Raw genomic sequence first — 20,322 nt, 5'->3', positions numbered from 1 at the left:
TTGCTTTCCGAAATTAGTGGCAAGATTACTTTCACTGTTATGTAGATCTCACTATGATAAATTAAGCAGAGGGAGAGAAAAATTATAAATATTTCTGGTTATTTCATTTGCTGTGATCTTAGTCGTTACTTCCACCAACAGTAGATAAGAAATTGTCCCTTCAGAAGCAAAAAAATGAAGAAAACCTGAAATACTATCTTCTGTCTTCATTAAGCCTTCTTCCATTGATACCAATGGAGGCTTTTTGAATGTTACTATTTCTGTAGGTACTGACATATTATCTTAGCATAATGAGGCCTTTCTTGTTGAAGAGAACATTGTATCCAAAAGAAGCATAACTGCCGTATTTCATCCTTTGGTATTTTTCTTGTAAAATTTTTATAAGACGTTTTCCTCACATAATCAGATCCATAGTACAGGTTGCTAGTACTCAAGTATTAGCTTTTATTGAGCTTTGAGATGTCACTACAAATACTAATGTCATTAGAAACAAAACTGATAAACCTTCACTGTACTGTGGTATATATAATTAATGCTCAGTCACATTACAGTTTAAATAATTGTCTTGTCACTTTTAAGGTTCCCACTGTCATCATAATAATGAAAAAGGAAATGTTGGACAAGTTTTACTATTTTTTGTTTAAATTTCAAAGCAAGAGAAATCTTTTACTGCATATATTAAAAAAAAAAAAAAAAGAATGATTGTTAACTATTAATAATACATCACTTCAGTAAAATAGTCAGATTATAATCTCTTCATAGTGAATCACTTTTGATGAGTTCTGCTTTTTAATCAATCACTGAAGGTTAGTGCTGACAACATGATTGATCAGACCAGTCATGAAAACCGTCTAACCATATCCTAGCATATCAGACTTAATATATGTGCACAGACATTCAGTCCCTTATAATGCATCAAAAAACAAAAAAATACCAAATGATAGAAAAGAAGAAAAAGCCATCATTCAACTGCCAACAATGCTTTAGAAGTGAGAGAAAAACCTCCTCTTCATCAGGTCCTAAGTTCCAAATTTTACATATTCAGTTTCTAGGTTCAGTTAATTCTCTTGCAAGCACAGGGCTAGGGTAAAGAGTCCTATGTCTTTCCATACTGCTTACTGATCATTTACGTTTGCTTTATTCTGCATCTTGTTCAGCTCTATGTAATTATTTTATATCAATTATTTTGGCATAGCAAGTTCAGTTTTTTTAAAGCAGATTTTTGCAACGTTAATTATTCTCCTTCAAGGCAAAAAGATGACAAACATAACAGCCAAAACAGAGTCATATTACTAAAACACTGATTTTTTTTTCTTCTAAAAATCTTCCACCTTGTTGCTTGGATTCTAAACATTTCTCTCAATAATCATAAACCAAAAAGCATCAATGGTGGCTCCTGTCTGTGATACCATGGAAAGACAGAACTCCATATCTCAGGTTTTCCTCTTTCCTGGCACTTGAGAAATACTGGCTGTTGTTTTCTCTAAGGAGTGAAGCTCTTTAGAATCCTCTATTTTGTTCTGTTTTTTTTTCTTCAGACTTCCACAAGTTCTCAGTAATTGACATTTATTCTAGACATTATCACTTGCGTTTTCTCTCTTGCTCATTGGAAAAATAGCGGGAAGTGGGAGCTAACATCCCTTGATACTGTTCTTCTTTTTAACAGTGAAAGCCATAGATAGATTCTGATTCTGCTGTTCTCTTTGGTAGATTTTTTATTACCTTCATGAGTACCTTTTTAAATTGTATTTCCTAACAATTATTTGGACTGAGGATGCTAAGGATAATTCTATTTCTATACCTGAACAGAATATATTAATGCTAACTTAACAGCATTTTTCTGCAAGTGCTAGTCTGCCATGTGTATTATCACATCGGCTAGAAAATATTATACACACGTACTGTCGTCTTGCAATGTCATCTGAAAAAACTGTTTCAGAAAAGTAATTTTAATATTTTAACATAGGTAAACAACATTTTCTACTTGTTCAAACAGAATTTGCCCCTCTTGTTCCAGGGAAAAAGCTTTTCATATGCCAGAAAAATGCACAGGATTTTTCATTCATAATATTATTTGCATACTATCAGGCTTCAAAGTTTTCCAGACATGGAACCTACCTAAAGCCATTAATGATGCATCTGTTCCTTAGGTTTTTCAAATTCTAAATTCTTTTTCTCTTTAACTTTTCAAGAATCACTATTAAAATGCCCGTTAATTGTATTAGGAAATGTTTCTTCTCCAAAAGAGTGTTGAGGCACTGGAACGGGCTGCCCAGGGAGGTGGTGAGGTCAGCAACACTGCAGGTGTTCAAGAAACATTAGATGTTGTACTAAGGGACATGGTTTAGTGGGGGAAACATTGGTGGTAGGTGGATGGTTGATCTAGATGATCTTAGAGGTCTTTTCCAACCTTGATTATTCTATGATTCTATAATTCTAGTGTGCTGGTAAAAAATCCTTCAAAAAAATCAGGATTACGCTGGTATATTAGAGCTGACAGTTTAAACTGTCACTCTTGTAGGTCTCATCTCAGAGCATAAATTGCCATTTGTGAACAAGAACAGAAAATGTTTTCAGTCAGATTGTAGCTCCAGAATTTGTTTCACTGCCTACTTCTTCTTATGGGTACAAGAAACACATGAGCAACAACCAAATTTCCTTCAAGACCGCAATCAATCTGGAGTCAGGCTCTGGAACTGAAAGCTGTTTTTGATTAGGTAAGTAAATTCAAGGTTCATTGTGAAAACAGTGAGAAGTTATTTAAATCCTTCTTTCTAAATGTGCCAGTGTCTTGAAGATACCTTTTTTCCACAGCAATATTTTGATGGCATGCCTGAATGATCAAGCTCTAGTGTCCTGTTCTGATTACTCCCACCATGACCCTGGGCGTAAGGGCAGGCTTGGCTTGGATTTGTTTTTTCCATGCTGACTTGGATGAACACAGCAGAGCAGTGTGTCATGCTTCTGGGCAGGTGGCTCTGACTGAACATGGACCCTCTGAAGTCTGCACAGGATATTTTATAGCCCATGACCAACCACACTTCCCTGGTCTAATCGTATCAAGAAGCCACCCTGGATCAAGGTGAGTCAGATTCTGTCACCATCACCAACTGAATCACAACAGAAGAGTTAATGTTAAAAGGGATCTTAAAAGACCACATCGTTACACAACCACTCCGCCAAAGGCATGGACACCTTCCACCAGACCAGGTTGCTCCAATCCAACCTTAGGTTGGATTGCCCATTCAACCTTACCTTGAACTACTTGGAAAAACCTGTTGCTCCAGTGCCTCCCCACACTTTGAGTAGTTTCTTCCTAATGTCTAATCCAAATCTCCCCTCTTTTAGTTTAAAGCTATTACCTCTTGTTCTGTTGCAACACTCCTTGATAAACCATCTCTCTCCATCTTCTCTGTAGGCCTTCTTTAGGTAATGGAAAGCTGCAATAAGATCTTCCTGGATCCTTCTCCAAGCTCAAAAACTCTGACTCTGTCAGCTTTTCTTCACAGGAGAGGTGTTCCAGACCTCTGAATATCCATGTGACCCCCATGTGGACTCACTCCAATATATCTTTATGTTCAGGGCCCCAGAGCTGGACACAGTACTCTAGGTGTGGTCTCATGAGAGCACTGGGGAAGACACCTCCTTCAGTCTGCTACCTATGTTTGCCCTGGCTTTCTGGGCTGCAAGTACACAACTGGCTCACGTTGAGTTCCTCATCCACTTGTACTCATACACATAGCTGACAACCCTCAGTATTTCTGAATTTCAGATTCACAGCTATCTTACTCAACAGGAATAGTCTCCAAATGATTACACAAATGACATACTTTGCAACAAGTAAAAAAGACTTCAGTTGTATTTCTCCTGTCTTCTGGACTTCCAGAAAGCTCCAGTTCTGCATTCATTTTTAGCATTCTACTCTTCATACTACAAGGTAATCAGTGATGACTCAGTACTTTAAGCCTGTGAAAGAAATTGAGTGCTCTCTGTCATTCTAGCTTGGTGAGGAGAGCAGCAGCATTACATCCAAACCGTCAGGTTGAAGCTCAGACTTAGAGCTCTCAAGTTCATACACCCCAATTGATCTCATTGCATATATGTTGAGCTCAGACTTGGCTTGAATCTGGAATTGCAAACTGTGGCAGAGACTTGCATCTTGCTAGATTGGATGAGCTTAAGCCAAATGAAATTGCCCACAAACTGGCAAAGATTAAGAAACTAAAGATGTAAAGATCCAACTCAAAATCATCTGAGAAACTCTGGCCTTTTAGGCATAGTTCCCAGTAACAAACTGTGCAGCCCAGAACACATGAGCATATAGATTTAAAGACTGCTGTTGAGTTCTTACTGTTCCTAGCTGGATAGCCTGTTTTCATAGGTGCAACCTGCCATAAATTAGAATGACGTCACTGACACTGTACTGAATATGTCATTAATTCAAGGTTAGATAAACACAAAGGAAGCTGACTGTAAAATACAGACAACAGAATCTTGATCCAAAAACAGTATTGCCATAGATCTTACTTCATATAATACCTTTTTAAAGTTTATCCACCAATTTCTTCTTCAATATTTGAAAATTTTCCCAGTTTGAAAAGTTTCCCAGTACAGCGATACCATGACTACAGACGCGTGAATATAAATGCATATGCACACATGCACATTTATACACGTGTATTCAAGAAAGCCAGAATAAAACCCTTTAGGCTTGATTTTTTTTTCCTGGCTTGCTGAAAAATCTTTCACCTTAAGAAACACTTATTTAAATTCTTTTATACTGTCTCTCCAGCCAGATAATTCTATAAGATGGGAGCAATGTGATTCATCAAGAGACAAGCTAGTCCACTTCTCTGACAAAACATAAGATTAGGGATGTTTCTCACATTTTCCATGGTTTTTTTTTTTTTGTTTACTTACTTGCACTTTAATGTTGCTAACAACATCAGCTGAACAAATTTCCTTCAGCCAATAATTCATGTCCTACTGTTTGAATTTTTCTTCCCTTATATCTAACCTAAATCTTTTGTTTGCCCATGCAATACTGTGACTTATCCTAAAGACACAGAATCATAGAATCACCAAGATTGGAAAAGATCAGCAAGATCATCCAGTCCAACCATTCCCCTGTTGCAACTATTTCCCACTAAACCATGTCCCTCACTACAACATCTAAATGTTTCTTGAACACTTCCTTGGACAATGACTCCACTACCTCCCTGGGCAGCCCACTCCACTGCCTGATCACTCTCTCAGAGAAGTAATATTTCCTAACATCCAAACTGAATCTCTCCCTGAAGCAACTTGAAGCCATTCCCTCTAGTCCTATCACTGGTTGCATGGAAGAAGAGGCCTACCCCCACTTCACCACAGCTTCCTTGCAGGTAGTTGCAGAGAGCAATGAGGTCACCCCTGAGTCTCCTCTTCTCTGAACAATCCCAGCTGCCTCAGCAGCTCCCCATAAGACTTGTGCTCCAGACCCCTCAGCAGCTTTGTTGCCCTTTTCTGAACATGCTGCAGGGCTTCAATATCTTTCTTGTAGTGAGGAGCCCAAAACTGAACACAGTACTTGAGGTGCAGTCTCACCAGGACTGAGTACAGAGGGATGATCACTTCCCTGCATCTGCTGGCTGCACAGTTTCTGATACAAGCCAAGATGCCATTGGCCTTTTTGGCCACCTTGGCACACTGCTGGCTCATGTTCAGCTGAGCATCAATCAATACCCCCAGGTACCTTTCCTCTACACAGTCTTCCAGCCTCTCTGCCCCAAGCCTGTAGTGTTGCCTGGTACTGTTGCGGCCAAAGTGGCAGGACCAGCACTTGGTCTTGGTGAACATCATCCCATTGGCCTCAGCCCAGCTCCAGCCCCCCCAGATCTCTCTGTGAGGCCTTCCTATCCCCAGGCAGACTGACATTTCCTGCCAACTTGGTGTCTTCTGCAAATGAATTGACATCTGAGCAGCCTCTCCTCCACACTAGATACTTAGGGATACTGTCTCGTAACACCCTCCTTCACAAAAACTTCTATGTAACATTATATAACTTCCAATCTTTTCTCACATTTTATAAAATGTTCTCATTGCTCTTTATTTCAGACACTCTTCAGCTGGTCTACATTTTATGAAATGAAGCAAAGCTAAATCCAGGTATAAAAATTCACAAATAACTAATAATTTTTTATCCTCTTAACAACATGGTTTGGCATATGTGTGTTATACACTGTTATTACAGTTATGTGGCTGCAAAATTAGTATTTTTAAATCAGGACTGAATTCTGGATAAATCCTACAGATAACTGAATATGGGATTTCCAGAAGCACTTTGAATTGTGGCACTTTAGAGCTGGATTAGATAAGAATGTCATGATGATACTATCTGACAAACTAAACAGATATACAAATGTAGGGCAACTTTTATCTTATTTAACCAGGCTAAGTCTTTAATTGTGTTTACCTGTTTTCTTACCTACTAAGTATATAATGTGCAATAACTAATTAGTCTAGTAATTTCACATCGATAGCTACTTACTCTTGTGAAGTGGAAATTCCATCTACTTAATTGGAAACTTCCATGAATATTGAATTTTGCAAATGTAAAAAAATATGAAATTGAAGTATATTCTAGAAATAATTTATCTGTAGTCTTATATGCCAACTATTTAACTCCTGAACTTTCAAAATAAGAAAAATCTTGATACTAAATACGTTTTCTCTATTGGAAAATCTGCCTGCTGCTTATTCAGTATTGGGTGCTGGAACAATCAGATGTATGCAGTATAGTCTGCTCTGAGCTTACAAAAAAAAGAAAAAAAAGCCTTCCAAAAACAAACCTGCTAATAAAAATATGCGTAGAATTTGTCTTTAGCAGAGGGAATGAAAGTAGGTTGGAGGTATGGAGATGCTTGAGCTCAGAGAAAAGAAACAGTAGGGTAGCCAGCAAAAATTAATTTGAATAATAACAAATAAGCCATGGATAAGAGAGGATCAGAATCTAAGAAAAGAATCATTAATTAATTGCATCCCCCTCCTGTTTGTTGCATGGTTTGCTGTGTATGGTGGGAGAGGGAAAGGAGAATACTATCTCTTTTTGTCAATCGCTCTACAATAATAGAAAAAGGCTTCATACACAAGAATGTTAATTCACCTTGGCTCCATGTTCACTGTTCCCAGATGAGAAACAATAATGATCATAGGGACCCAGCAGTGTTCCCTTAATAGTCCCTACGTTAGATAAGATTGCTTCCCACTTAACTAAACAAACTGATGCCTTAAAAGTATGACCAAAATTAAAGATGAATTTAAGAAAATTACTTATGGCACAAAAAGCACATTAATGCTGCCCACATCATTATTTATAGAGAAAGAAGGTTATTTTGATTGAGGTGATAAATTACCTTTCTACAGCAGAAGAAAAAAAAAACAGTTTACAGGTTCAAGCTGTAAAGTTATTAAACAAGGTCTGTCTGTACTAAGCAATGCACAGCATATTAGAAAAGTCAATTTCTTAAATTAAGTGGCAAATTAGCAAGTGGATGAAGGACTGACCTTGGATCGGGGTGGTGCTCGGATGTACCATTTACAGTCTACTGCTTCAGTTTCAGAAGCTTTTCCTTCCTTGACAATTTGTACAGATTCCACAATTCCTTCAGGTCCTCCCATTTCAAACTCACAAACTAAATAACAAAATATCAGAAAAATGAATCCTGAACAGCAAACAAAAATATTTTCTACAGCACAGCACAAAGGCCTCCAAAACTTAGGAAAAAACAACATACCAACCTGGCAATGGTTTCAAAACTCCAAGGTCCTTAAAATCTGGATCTTAAAAATTGAGAAAGAGAAAATTAGTTTTGTTCAATATCTTGGCTGTAATGTCAGTGTGCTAAATTTTAACTGGAGTTATATAGTTATACATACATTTCTTAGGATCATGACTTGCTTATACAAGAAGTTTAAAAACTATGGCAACACAGTAATTATTAATGCAGACAGTATTGATACTACTGTGCAAAGTTCTTATTCTATTTCTACTTTAGTCAAAATTTCCTCTATCTCACTCACTGTTTCATGAGTGAGAGTTAAAAAAAATTATGCAGATCCAGGCATGCAAGAACATTACACAGTTAACCCCAAGACATTTGAATACAGGCACATAAAATAGGATAAATTTACAAATCCTTTCAGAATTCCTTTGCCTATTCTGCATTTTCAGTGTGATTATAACACCCAACTTAACTTGATTCTGCATTTATGAATACTCTACCACCCCTATCAACAGTGAGGATTCTCTTTCTTTCTCAGAGGCACCCACCTAGCATTCCATAAGTAATGGAATTCATCACATAAATAAGATAATAGGTCTAATATGCCTTCTATTTTTATCTGATAAACATAATATTTACTAAGATATTTTATATCATGCCTTTACAGCCTGACAACACTTAAATAAGTTTGATCATAGATCTATGTCTCAAACAGGTATCCATAGACAAGCAGTATTTCACAAGATTTTTCCATAGTTTGAAGATATTTTCCTTTGAAACACTTTAGCCCCTTTTACATTTCTGGTTCTGGACAATTATCTCTTCAGAACAGACTATCCTGTACTTTTTCTCTCTTGCATTATTGTTCTGCCTAACATGAATATTCTACACTGTTTTGCTCATCTTCAGGGGGAATATAACAGCAAAGAACTCCACCATTCTTTACTCTTTTTTTCCACAAAATTTGATAGGATCTGCTCTTCCAAAACCAATTATAAACATCTACATGCAAACACTCTGCATCAAGATTCTCCTGGCCACACTCTACCCAGGCCTCTGAAGGACTGTACAAAAGGAAAACCAAGTTAGAATCTGAGCCGTGTAGTCTAGTCAGAACACATTAGTGCTTCAATTCAGTGTATCAAAAGTTATACAAACAAGGGGGAGAAAATTTGACAAATAATATGAAAAACAAAATCCAGTGCTCTATGAGCAAGAATAGCCATTTCAGTCCGAACAGGGAGGATATACTGTCAGAACTGGAGTTGTAAAATCACCTTTTAAAACTGTCTTGTTATAAACAGGCTGCCATTGTTCTTCCAAGTTTTCTTTTACAGTGGCACAATATAAATCTTGATTAAATACTCATGAACTTAGGAGACTGCAAATATAATTGAGTAGGCAATTAATATTACGTAGTTTTATAGATCAGCACATAGATATGATAACAAACAATAGTAAACATAATTAAACATTTCAATTAATGTACTCAGATGTTGATATCTACTGCTGAAAGCAAGACACTTAAATATAATTAAACTACTGGTTTAAATTAACATCAAAACCATGCCTAGTGTAACCATCAAATTTCTTCTGAGTATACAAGGACTGGTCTGCAAACACTCCAACACATTTATAAAGTACAGAGAAGCAAACAGGAAGAAACAGATCTTGATAGAACTTCTCTCAGCTGAAGTGAATTTTCATAGAAAGGAGTCGTGGTAGCAAGAATCCAAGTGTCTTGCTGCATCAGCTGACCATACCAGAAACAGGTGGAAAGAATTGGACACAGACTGTGTGTCAGATTGTGAAAAACTTTTGCTGTTCAGGTTTTAAAGTCTGATCACATCCTATATTAAGCATACATTAACCTTTTGCCAAGCTGCGAAGGACAGAAAGCTCTGAAAACTTGGGGCAAAGAGAAAGACCTGACTTATTATGCAGTGCTTTCGGACCCAAGTCCAATAATTTGAGAGAAAATGTGTCTGTTCAGTCATGCCCACCAGGTTGTTGATATGCTTTGTGTTAGAAGGTTTCCATGTCCAGTTTTGGTAGTTCATGACAGAAGTAGAAAGACAAGTTATCTGCTCTCCATAAGTATTAATATTATGGTAATAAAATTAAATTTTTCAAAATGATAGCAAAGTGAAGATAAAAAGAATTCATACATTTTTATTTAAAAAAAAAACCTTTGTTTTCCAGATGTAAAACTCATTCTACCTGCTGTTTCAGTGTTTATTATCAATTTTCAAAGCATCTTACTTGAGTAAACTTAATAAAGCTGAAGTGTAATCCAGACCATACATTTTAATGCATTAAAAAACTCCAGTCATACCTTCCCATTTTTTAGCAATACAGTTATTACAAAGTCACACCAAAGAACAAAATCTGTTAAAATTTTACAGATATGTTAGATCTTGAATTGGACAGGCTGTGAAAAATTATCTTTCTGTAGCTTAAGAGTGAGAGTGAAATAAAGTCTGTGACACTTGAAGTAATATATTAATAGTATATTGGCTGATACAACAGTCTGGAAGTAAGGCATTATCAGAGATTCTGAAATTTCAATGATGTTGAAGCATATTTACCCAGCAAAATTTTGTTTTTAAAATAATCTACCATTAAATAGATTATACTTCAACAGCTCTTCTGTATGCAATTCAATTAAATTGTCATTATCTGTCTGGCTGAGTCAGAACTCTTTTAATGGTATCTAAACACTGACTGACTAGATCTTCTGATAGCCAGGTAGTCATTTCTTTTGCAAGTAATGAAAATCAAGTTCCATTAGGGAAAATTCCCATGACAGAGAAAAAAAAAAACAAAAACAAAACAAACAAACAAAAAAACAAACAAAAACAAACAAAAAAAAACCACTGTGAAAAACAAGATCGATCACGTACAACTAGAGAGAAAAACATGCAATAAGTCTTGAGAGCACTGCAATACACTGACTTCTTGTTTTATTTCTTATGGGGAACTCTCTCATTAACTGAAATATGAGAAACATGGCATTTACATGGGAAACATGCAAATATGTAAAGCGTATGTAAATAGAAGACCTTACAGCCAAAATAAACGCAATGCTTCTTAGATACAAAATGCCTCCTTTAAAAACTAGCAAACAAAAAAGGGTATCCAAAAATTTCCTTAGGTGATACACTACTATCAGTTTCATAACTAACAGATTGTTGTTTTGTTAACTCAAGCTTTACTGCAAAATCCCTGTAAAACACAGTACTACATTTGAAAAATATTATGAGATACAAAATATGTACCAGTTTATTTAGAGTTACCAGCAAACAAACAGAACGAGATAATTTAGAGTAGCCAGGAAGAAGCTGATGATATCTGTAGGTTTTCTTACCCTGTAAGAAATGGGTTGGATAATGAGACAGTGGTGGCTGAACAGATGGGCCCAAGATCTAGTTGGAGGACATTAACTGGTGGTGTACTGCAGAGGTACTTGCTGGCTGCAGTTATGTTCAGTATCTTCATTAACGATCTGGATGATGCAGCACAATGCTCTCTCAGCAAGTCTGCAAAGAACGCTAAACTGGTAGACACACCAGAGGGTCTTGCTGCCATCTTGAGGAATCCTAAGTTGGAAGAATGGACTAGCAGGAACCTTGTGATGCCCAAATACAAAGCCTGGGAAGGAAAACTCCAAGCAGCAGGACATCCTGGGAGCTACCCAACTAGAAAGAAGATCTGCAGAAAAGGACCTAGGCACCAGGTGGAACATGAGCCAGCAATATGCCCTTGAGGTTCAGAGGGTAACAGGACCTGGGTTACATTAGGCAAAGTATCACCAACAGCTGATCCTTCATTGGTGAGGCCTCATCTGGAGTGCACTGTCCACTGTAGTGGAATTTGCTCCAAATCATAATACAACTGGCATTTCCTAGAATATCTTAGATCTAGAATCCATCTAATTTCTCAGAATCATTTATATGTGAATAAAGTATACATGCTGAAGAATATGAACAATGAACAATTAATGTATGATTAGAAGACACAAGCTATAAAATCCTAGTGCATGTATGAGACCTATTTTACAGTTAATTTTTTTTCCCCTATTACTTAGAAATGAAGGAATTACTTGATTGAACTATGCAGTATAGATTGTTGATTTTCGAAACAAATGTTTATGCTTTTTTATACAGAAAAATATACTTTACATATATGAGCAAGAATCACAGCATGTAGAAGTTAAAATTGCTAATGATAAAAAAATGCATGTTCAGTTTCATTTATTGAATAGACAACTAGACAACTACAGATATATCTTTTCATTTTCCTATATTTAAAAAACTAGAAGCAGTCATTCAGTTTTTAAACTATGAATATTTAAGGTATTCTAGTGTAGGCACATCTATCTGTATCACAGAATTTATCAGAGAACTGATTTCATGTAAATACTCGTGGAAAAGTAAACAGAATTGTAATATTCACCATACCATCAGCTATTTATTTTCAAGTTTATGAAATTAGGTATCTTTTACAGTTACTTATGGGAGCCTAAACTAGTCCTGCATTTTCAAATAATACTTCTCCGTAAAAGCAGTGCTTGCAGAACTCTATACAAAACAATTTTTAATGGTTTTCTCCTAGTATTTAATGATACAATGAGCAAACAGGAAAATGACCAAAATATTCTAAAAGCATGAAAATTTGTTAAAGAATCACAAAAACAAATCTAAAATGAAGGGGAAAAAGGTTTTAAAAATAAATATTTTGTGATGTGTACAAGGGGATTTAGCTACTCCCTAGAAGAGCAATGGAAAAGTTCTAAGGAACAAAAAAGTTCTAAGTGAATCAGATGCACAAAAATATAGGAATTATTGTTTTGTTAGCCAAAAGGAAATTCATTTAATGAATCTTTATGGCTCTGTAGTCTTACTGACACTCCAATAAATATTTCTGTGTCTGTAAAACAGGATCTTCAAATAAAAACATAGTTTACTAGACACCCTGAAAAACAGCTCTATAATAATTACAGCTAGCAAAAACCATATTTGGCCTTGGTATTTTACGTACTGACTTTTAAAGAAAACATTGTGAGCAACAACATATATTTTTGAGGTTATACATAGAACAACACTTCCAAATTCTTTGTTTCTCAGTGCAGTCAGAAAAGAAGTTAACTGAAGTAAGTAAGAAGTGAGTACAACTCAGCATTTCACCTCGACATTCTAGATCAACAAGGACTCGTGAAGAAAACAGTTACTGGGATTTAACTCAGCAGCAGTCCAGCACCACAAAGTCATTCTTTCACTTAACCAATAACCCTCTACCAATATATCTCACCCAACACCCAGCAATCCTCCAAGAAAACACCTCCCTCCTAGCCATCGTCCCCTTAGTAGGCTATAAAGCAGGAAGCTTTATAGCCTTCCACATGTCACTGGGCGTGGAATAACCCTTTAGCAATCCAGGCCACCTGTTCTGGCCCCACCCCATCCTCTACTGCTGGAACATAATGGCTGTGGCTCACCCCCCCCTCAAGAGTTCTGTTCTGGGTGTGTTTCTATTGCTCGTCAGCAACCATGATGCTGGTTATGCTATTAATGCTTTTTTAGCTGAACCAGGGCATAATTGAAGTGAATGCCCTAAAGAAGTTTGAGAAATTCTGTTTTTGAAAATGTAGGACTGCAAGGACGCACTACTCTGCCTTGTGCTTGGTGATCAATGTCCCAGTAAAGTATACAGCTTCTATTTTTCTTAAGAAGAAATTTTATAAATAAATGATGCAAGTAGTAAGGAAAGTAAAATCATATTAAGAAAAAACAAATAAACAAATAAACAAAAAATCATAGAAATATACAGTCTACTTACTCAAGCTACTTTAACTAGATTCCATATAGTATTGCTGAAATAACAAAGACTGCTTCCCAGAAATTGTATTTCTAACTTATATTATTTTTTTAATTCTTATGTCACACTTACTGTTCTCAGCTCGTTCACAATCAATTTATCTGTATGCTGTAATTGGTAAGTTACACCAGTGTTCAACCTCCATAGCTGTGGTGACATCAGTGAGATGAGATATACTGCATGCATTAGCAAGAGACAGGTATTTGTATGCCAAAAATTAATATTTGTTTCTTTGACATAATTTTGAAAATGTAAGGGCAGTGTCATCAGAAAAAGAGAATCCAATCTTAGCTACTTATTACGCTTGGTGAGACTATGTACACAAGAAGAGCTTGAATGAACTCCACTGGAACAGGATATATGAATACAGAGTTTGTGTCTAGATTTCTCTCTATGTACGCAGTGGCGGACTTCTGGGATTTCAGCCTGCTTCTGTTTTACTCTATCATCTCTTCAGAGTAAGTTATTTCTCCAATATAAATTTTGTATGAGCGGGAGTCAAGCCATCCTGAAATACATCCTCAAAGAGTGTTTGGACTATTTGATATCTGTACCTAAATCTCAAAAGTGTGAAGTACTTCTTGGTACTGCAATATAGACTTAGAAAAGAAAACAGGAATATCCACAATTACTTACTGCTTTGTGGAAACATTGGTTCTGGTAGCCTTGATGATTTGGGTGAGATTGTTTGGCAGATAATTGTTTTTATGTTAAATATTTATATTAGATGCAGGATGCCAAAATTAGGAATCACATTCCCCTCATGCAGCACAATGTGTCTAGAAATATGGGGAAAAGATCATCGTATGAGAAATATCTCAGAGTCCGCATACACCTTTGTCTGCCAGTTGCCCAGAAATGTGTGAAAAAAAAACTGAACTAGATCAGGAGCCCATTCTATCTAAGAACTGCAGCCAAGCAATCTCTGATGCGACAGTGCAGTTGATATGGCTGCCAGGACTGGCTGTCAACTATCAAGGGCAGTATTGGATATGTGTCCCCAAGATAATATCTTAGTGGTTTCTTGTGGTTGATTAATGGTACCTAAACCTCACCAGGGAGAAAGATGAGAAAGATGTGCAACATAGAAGTGCTATAGAGCCTTTCCTGAATGATGTTGAGTATTAAGTATGGCCTAGTTATGTAATTTCAGTATAATATTACTAAGGCTCATGATTTGTCTTATTGATTTGTTAGAGATGACTGGTAGCCCAGTCCAAGGAAATAATACTTTCAGTTCTCTATAGAAATACAGGGAAAAATGACTCAGTGGGTTTAGCCACGAATGGTTGCTGGCATTCTTCAGCTTGAATCAATTCATACATGGCTTTTCTTGCTACCATTGTGTGAAAACTCACATTGTCTTTTCAGAGAAGCTGTTCATGATATATTAGTCCATAGAGTAGATTTACCAGGATGGAAGAAATGTATGGGAATAATTTGGCAATGTAAAGTAACTGTTGTGATTTTATTGTAGTAGAAAGGCTTTCTCTTATTTGTATTCTGGACATAATATTTATTTTTAAAAAATTAACCAGAACATTCAAGAGAACTCTCAATTCTGTTGAAGTGCTACTTTGTTTTCAGCTATTATATTCAAATGAAATTATTAATTGTGCTGGTTCAAGTTGTGTCTGTGTCTGAATAACCTTTAGCTGACCACACGTTAAAACATATTTTCAATACAAATAGAAATGTCAGCAGTGTTTACATCAACTGACATCCCTTTGCTGTAGCTGGCAATGTTATGTAGGCTGTAAGGTACATAGACTCATAGAATTGCTCAGGTTGGAAAAGATCTTAAAGATCAAGTCCAACCGCAACCTAGGCACATCACCCCAACTCTTAACAACCCTCTGCTAAATCATGTCCCTGAGCACCACATCCAAACGGTTTTTAAACAGATCCTAATTATCATATGTGAACAGTTCATCTTCCACTTTAAGAGCAGATGTCTTGCCATTTTCAAATATTTTTCTCTTAGCACCTAGCAGAGAACCAGGTGTATTTTTCTAAAGTGAATAACCTTGTAAGAAAATAAATCTAGCTGAATGTGCAAAAACAACTGATTGCTTAATCATCTGTCTGTATAAGATACTAGAAAGATAAAACAGACATAATGCTCTTGAATATGTGATCCTTAGAGTGGAAAGAAATGAAGTAATCATAGAAAAAGAGCTTTTCATTATTTTACTCTGCAGCTGCTAGACTTTTTCAAAATTAATGGATAAATGGATAAGTTAATGGATAAAGCATATTGTAGAGCTGTAGGACGTTTTTAAAATGTATTTAGTATCCAGTAGAAATATGTATTTTTTTCAGCACCAGAGGGAGAATTTTAGAGCTTCACCCATTCTCACTGTAGCCTGAATTTCCACTGTTTCCAAAGAAGGGGGGAAAAAAAAAAAGAAAATTAAACCAGAAAAATTAAACCAGATTGTTAAATCCAATTGTTATTATGTGTGCCTACCACAAGAGATGTGGCAGATTAAGTATTCACTTTCAGTAAGCAAGAGGAGGAGCTGTGAAACTCCTATAACATGAGGAATTGTTGAGCTCAACCGCAAGTCAATGAAACATCTGCAGGGAAGTCATAAGTCATCTGTCCTGTCCTTCCAGCCCTATAACTCTCAGTCATACCATTTTTCTTCTTCTTTCTGCTACTTTTTGGAGTTTTCTTGGTTAGAAATCATGTTCCTTTGAGTGCACTGAGCTGCTGACCACAGCAGTTTTCTTAAATGTAATATGGCCTATGAAGGTGGGTTTATATCAGCTTGAGATGTAGACTATACTGTAGAACTGCTTTGGAGATAGTCATACTTTCACTCTCCTTTTTTTCTTCATCTGTTAACAGCAGGGAGTAGAAGTTTTTTCTATGGGGAAGAGTTTCAATATATTCCAGAACTCAAAAGACTGACTCCTGTGAGTTTCTACTTAAATTTCACATATAGTTATGAATTTTATATTTCATTATACAGGATAAAATCAAGATATAAAGAAGATACACGTAATATATAAGAAGGGAGCAACAACACTTCCCTACTTCCTGATGGAATTTCTGAGATTTTGGGACAAAAACACTTAGACAAAGTTCAAGCCCCACGTAGATTCTGTAATGCCTTTTGATCAGGGGACAGATGCCATGATGCAGATGCTGGGGAAGAATAATGTTAGAAAGGTCATTCTGGTTCCTCATACGCTTAAGGAAGAATCAAAAAACATGAAGGAATAAAGGAGGATATATGTGCAGATTGTGAATTCATGGTTTACCTAAGGATTTACAGCTAGTTTTTTGCCTTACGGTTCTGTTGCTTCCTGTTGGTTACAACTTCATGAAGGTAACGTTTCCTTTTCTTTGACAGTTTTGCTCCAATTAAAAGTGACAAAGTAAAATCCAAACCACAATTAATTGCTAATACTTATATAGCATAGACAATCTATTAGAAACAAGACACTATGTCATCTGGGACTTCTATTATTTTGATGAGGAAATCCCTATGATATCCATACATATGTCTAAAATAAACATAGTTCATACTATTCCTAGCCCCAAATGATTTCCACTTAAGTTAAACACTTAAAAAGTGTTGTTAATCAGGAGCAGTAAGAAATGTTTTGTTACGTACCCACATGAAAAAAATCAACAGGATGATAAATTCTAAATCAGAAGGTCTTCAAACTTTTTCTGACAACTAGAACATTTTAACCAATTGACAGTAATTTTATATATCACTCATGCCACATGCTCAGTATTCATTAAATGATTCTGAAGCTGGTTTATCATGGAAATTAGAAAAATATAGCTCATTGTAGAGCTGGAGATCTTTAATCCAGAGTTTGAATAGCTTTAAACTGATGTCTACTAGCACCATAGTTACATCTACTTTTTCCTGAGATACGCTACCCAAAGAGGTTGTGGAGTCTCCTTCTCTAGAGATATTCAAACCCCACTTGAATGATTTGCTGTGCAACCTACTGTAGGGAACCTGCGTTAGCAGGAGGTTGGACTAGATGAGCTCCAGAGATCCCTTCCAACCCCTACAATTCTGTGATTCTGTAATTTAACAAATCTGCACTTTTTCTGCTCTATTCAAAAAGTACCAATCCAAAGCAACAATTTGACTTCCACTGGATTTGCTGGCATTCTTAATATTATTCAAGTAATTAATCAATACAGATAATTATGTCCACAATCCGACCTGAATTTAGCAATTTGTGTATTGAATGCTACAGCAATTTTCTAGCTCAGTGTCTTAGAAAGAGTGAAAATTGGTCAGTCATAGTACCCAGGATTTTTACGTATAGGTCAGCTGCTTATCCAGCAGGCAGGCAATAATTACATTTCATTTGACTAGACCAGGTTTCTGGCTGCCAAACAGCAGGATTTTTCCTAGCTTGATTTAAAAGAGTCATCTAAAGCTGTAGTGATAAAAAAACAAAAAAAACACAAAAAACAAAAAAAACCCACCACCACCAACAAAAAAAACCATCAACATGAATAAAACTTTATACAAACAAGTATATTACTGCTAAGAATGATCATTGTAGAGATCGAGCAAGCACACAGGAGAAAGAGATTCAAAGTTACCTGAATTTTGATTTTTAAACTGCTGCATCAGTATGTATTTTACAAAAAAAAATTTTACTTATTTTAAATAATTTCATCATGAACTTTGTAGTTGGTGGCAGTTAATGACCAAGTGTTTAATCCATAAAATTAAATCAGCATTAAAGAGCAAAACAATTATGTGAGTAATTTGTTTGCATTCTCATTTAATATTAATTTTGACTTAGAGTTTAGAAATGAACTACAAGAAATAAAGGAAAAGAAAATTCAAAAGCAAACCGGAAGTGGTATCATACAATCTTTTATTAACCCACATACTGCAACCAGCAGATTTGATAACATTGTCTCTTGAGCTTCAACTATCAGATAACATCTGGCAAATTATGTTTGTAAGTCCGGTTACACAACAACTTCTGGCTTCTCACTGTCATCTACGGGGCTGATATGTGACTAGAATAGCACATTTCATGCTGCCTGCTTTTGTCATGCTACCACAGATTTTTAATAATGGATGTACCATGGCATTAATTTATTTGAATCTGAATTCTCAAAAAAATATTTGGCCATTCTGTTCTCATCATCTTTCTCATTATTTGAGCAGTCTTTCTTAACACAAAACACAAAATAGTCTTTTGATATCAAAGTATTCAAATAACCTTTATGTATATCTAGCATAACATCTCTGAAGTAATATTTTTTGAGTGTTATTGAATAGCATTTGCTTACTTATTTCTGGAAATCTGCCATTATTTTCCTTCCTATCAGATAGTATTTTCATTTATCTGGTAGACTTCAAATATCAAAATTTTTCTGTAACTACAAGTCCATTTTACACTGTGTAGCACAGACTAAAACATTTTTGCTCACTGAAGTTAAATTCTCTACAAATCTATTTGAGGAAACGCTAATGTCAGACCCTCATTTACCTAGTGAGTTCTAAACTAAGCTGTTACCATTCAAAAAAGTGCATTTGACATAACTGAGTAGAGTCTTCAGAGCAAAAAGAAAACTGAGGGAACATAATTTCTTGATCTCAAAAGGTTTTTGTGAATTTGAATATTTATGATATTTATTATACTGTACATTTTTTGTAAGAAACTGAACATGTGGACAGATGTAATTTAGCTCACAGTAATGTTATTGACATAGTTATGAATAATCAGTATATTTTTAATTAAAAAATCTCAATTAAACTGTATGTCCTTAAAATTGCAAAGCACTCTTTGGTTAGATGACGAATACCACACCAGAATGGAAAACTAGACTTAATCTAATGTCTCTGACTATGCAAATAATATAACTGATATGACTACAGTCCCATCTTTACACTGGAGAAGAATTTGTTCTGTTTAGATGAAATCTTTTCAGTGTTGTATAAAGTTGTAGACAATGCTTTTATGAATAAGATTGCACTAATTAAATCAACATTGTACTGCAGTGAAATCACTTTGAAAAATAAGATGCACTTTTTGGGAATACATGAAGGATTAAGGAATTCTGTTTTCATTTACTAATTATAAATGCAAAATTTCAAAGTAGTTTTAAGTATCACCTTTTATTAATAAATTGAGAATATAACATTTCAACAGAATGAAATTTCTAGCAAACAAGATTTCTTTTGCTTGTACTTGAAGGGGAAAGAAAACGCACACAGTGCAAACACATAAAATGTAATTGGAAGATAATTAATTGCCAGACCCATAAAGAAAATAATCATTTTTAATTCACATCTTCTTAAATCCAATTTTACTTAAACTCTTTTTCTTTCAATAGACATTTTAGCATCAAAATGTCTTTACACTAGCTCCTAAATGAATTGAGAAAAAAAAAAACAAAATGATATTTTAAGTGTCTGCAAAGTGCTGGATAAATGAATGAGGTGACTAAGGAATAAGTAAATTAATGATATGCAATCACAGCTGCCAGCTCCCACCATATAATGTGGAAGATAAACACCACTCTATTGAAAATCTGTAGCTGAGCTAGCTCAGACTCAAGAAATTTGTTTCTTCATTTTTGGAAGACATGCAATATACATAACTTCTCAATCCTGACTTCTACTAAATTCCAACACCAGATAGGGTGAGAAAATGAGATTTTGTAAACAGCTCAAGA

At 35.6% G+C, this 20,322-nt stretch overlaps 1 protein-coding gene across 1 annotated transcript in view; it reads right to left on the bottom strand.

Moving 5' to 3' along the window:
• NETO1 (neuropilin and tolloid like 1) overlaps positions 1–20,322 on the bottom strand; it is a 61,679-nt gene that overhangs the window by 20,480 nt on the left and 20,877 nt on the right. Inside the window, exons 5-6 of the mRNA XM_042869693.1 lie at positions 7,780–7,821; positions 7,546–7,673 (exon numbers count right to left, since the gene is read on the bottom strand). Of these exons, the coding sequence (XP_042725627.1) occupies positions 7,546–7,673; positions 7,780–7,821 (170 nt within the window). The remainder of the gene's footprint in view (positions 1–7,545; positions 7,674–7,779; positions 7,822–20,322) is intronic.

This window comes from Lagopus leucura, unplaced genomic scaffold (genome assembly GCF_019238085.1).
Source record: "Lagopus leucura isolate 7727_CA_CO unplaced genomic scaffold, USGS_WTPT01 Super-Scaffold_100002, whole genome shotgun sequence".
In the NCBI taxonomy this organism is placed as follows: Eukaryota; Metazoa; Chordata; class Aves; order Galliformes; family Phasianidae; genus Lagopus; species Lagopus leucura.
Note: the sequence above shows the minus strand (reverse complement) of the source record. Positions and strands in the feature narration are given on the sequence as shown.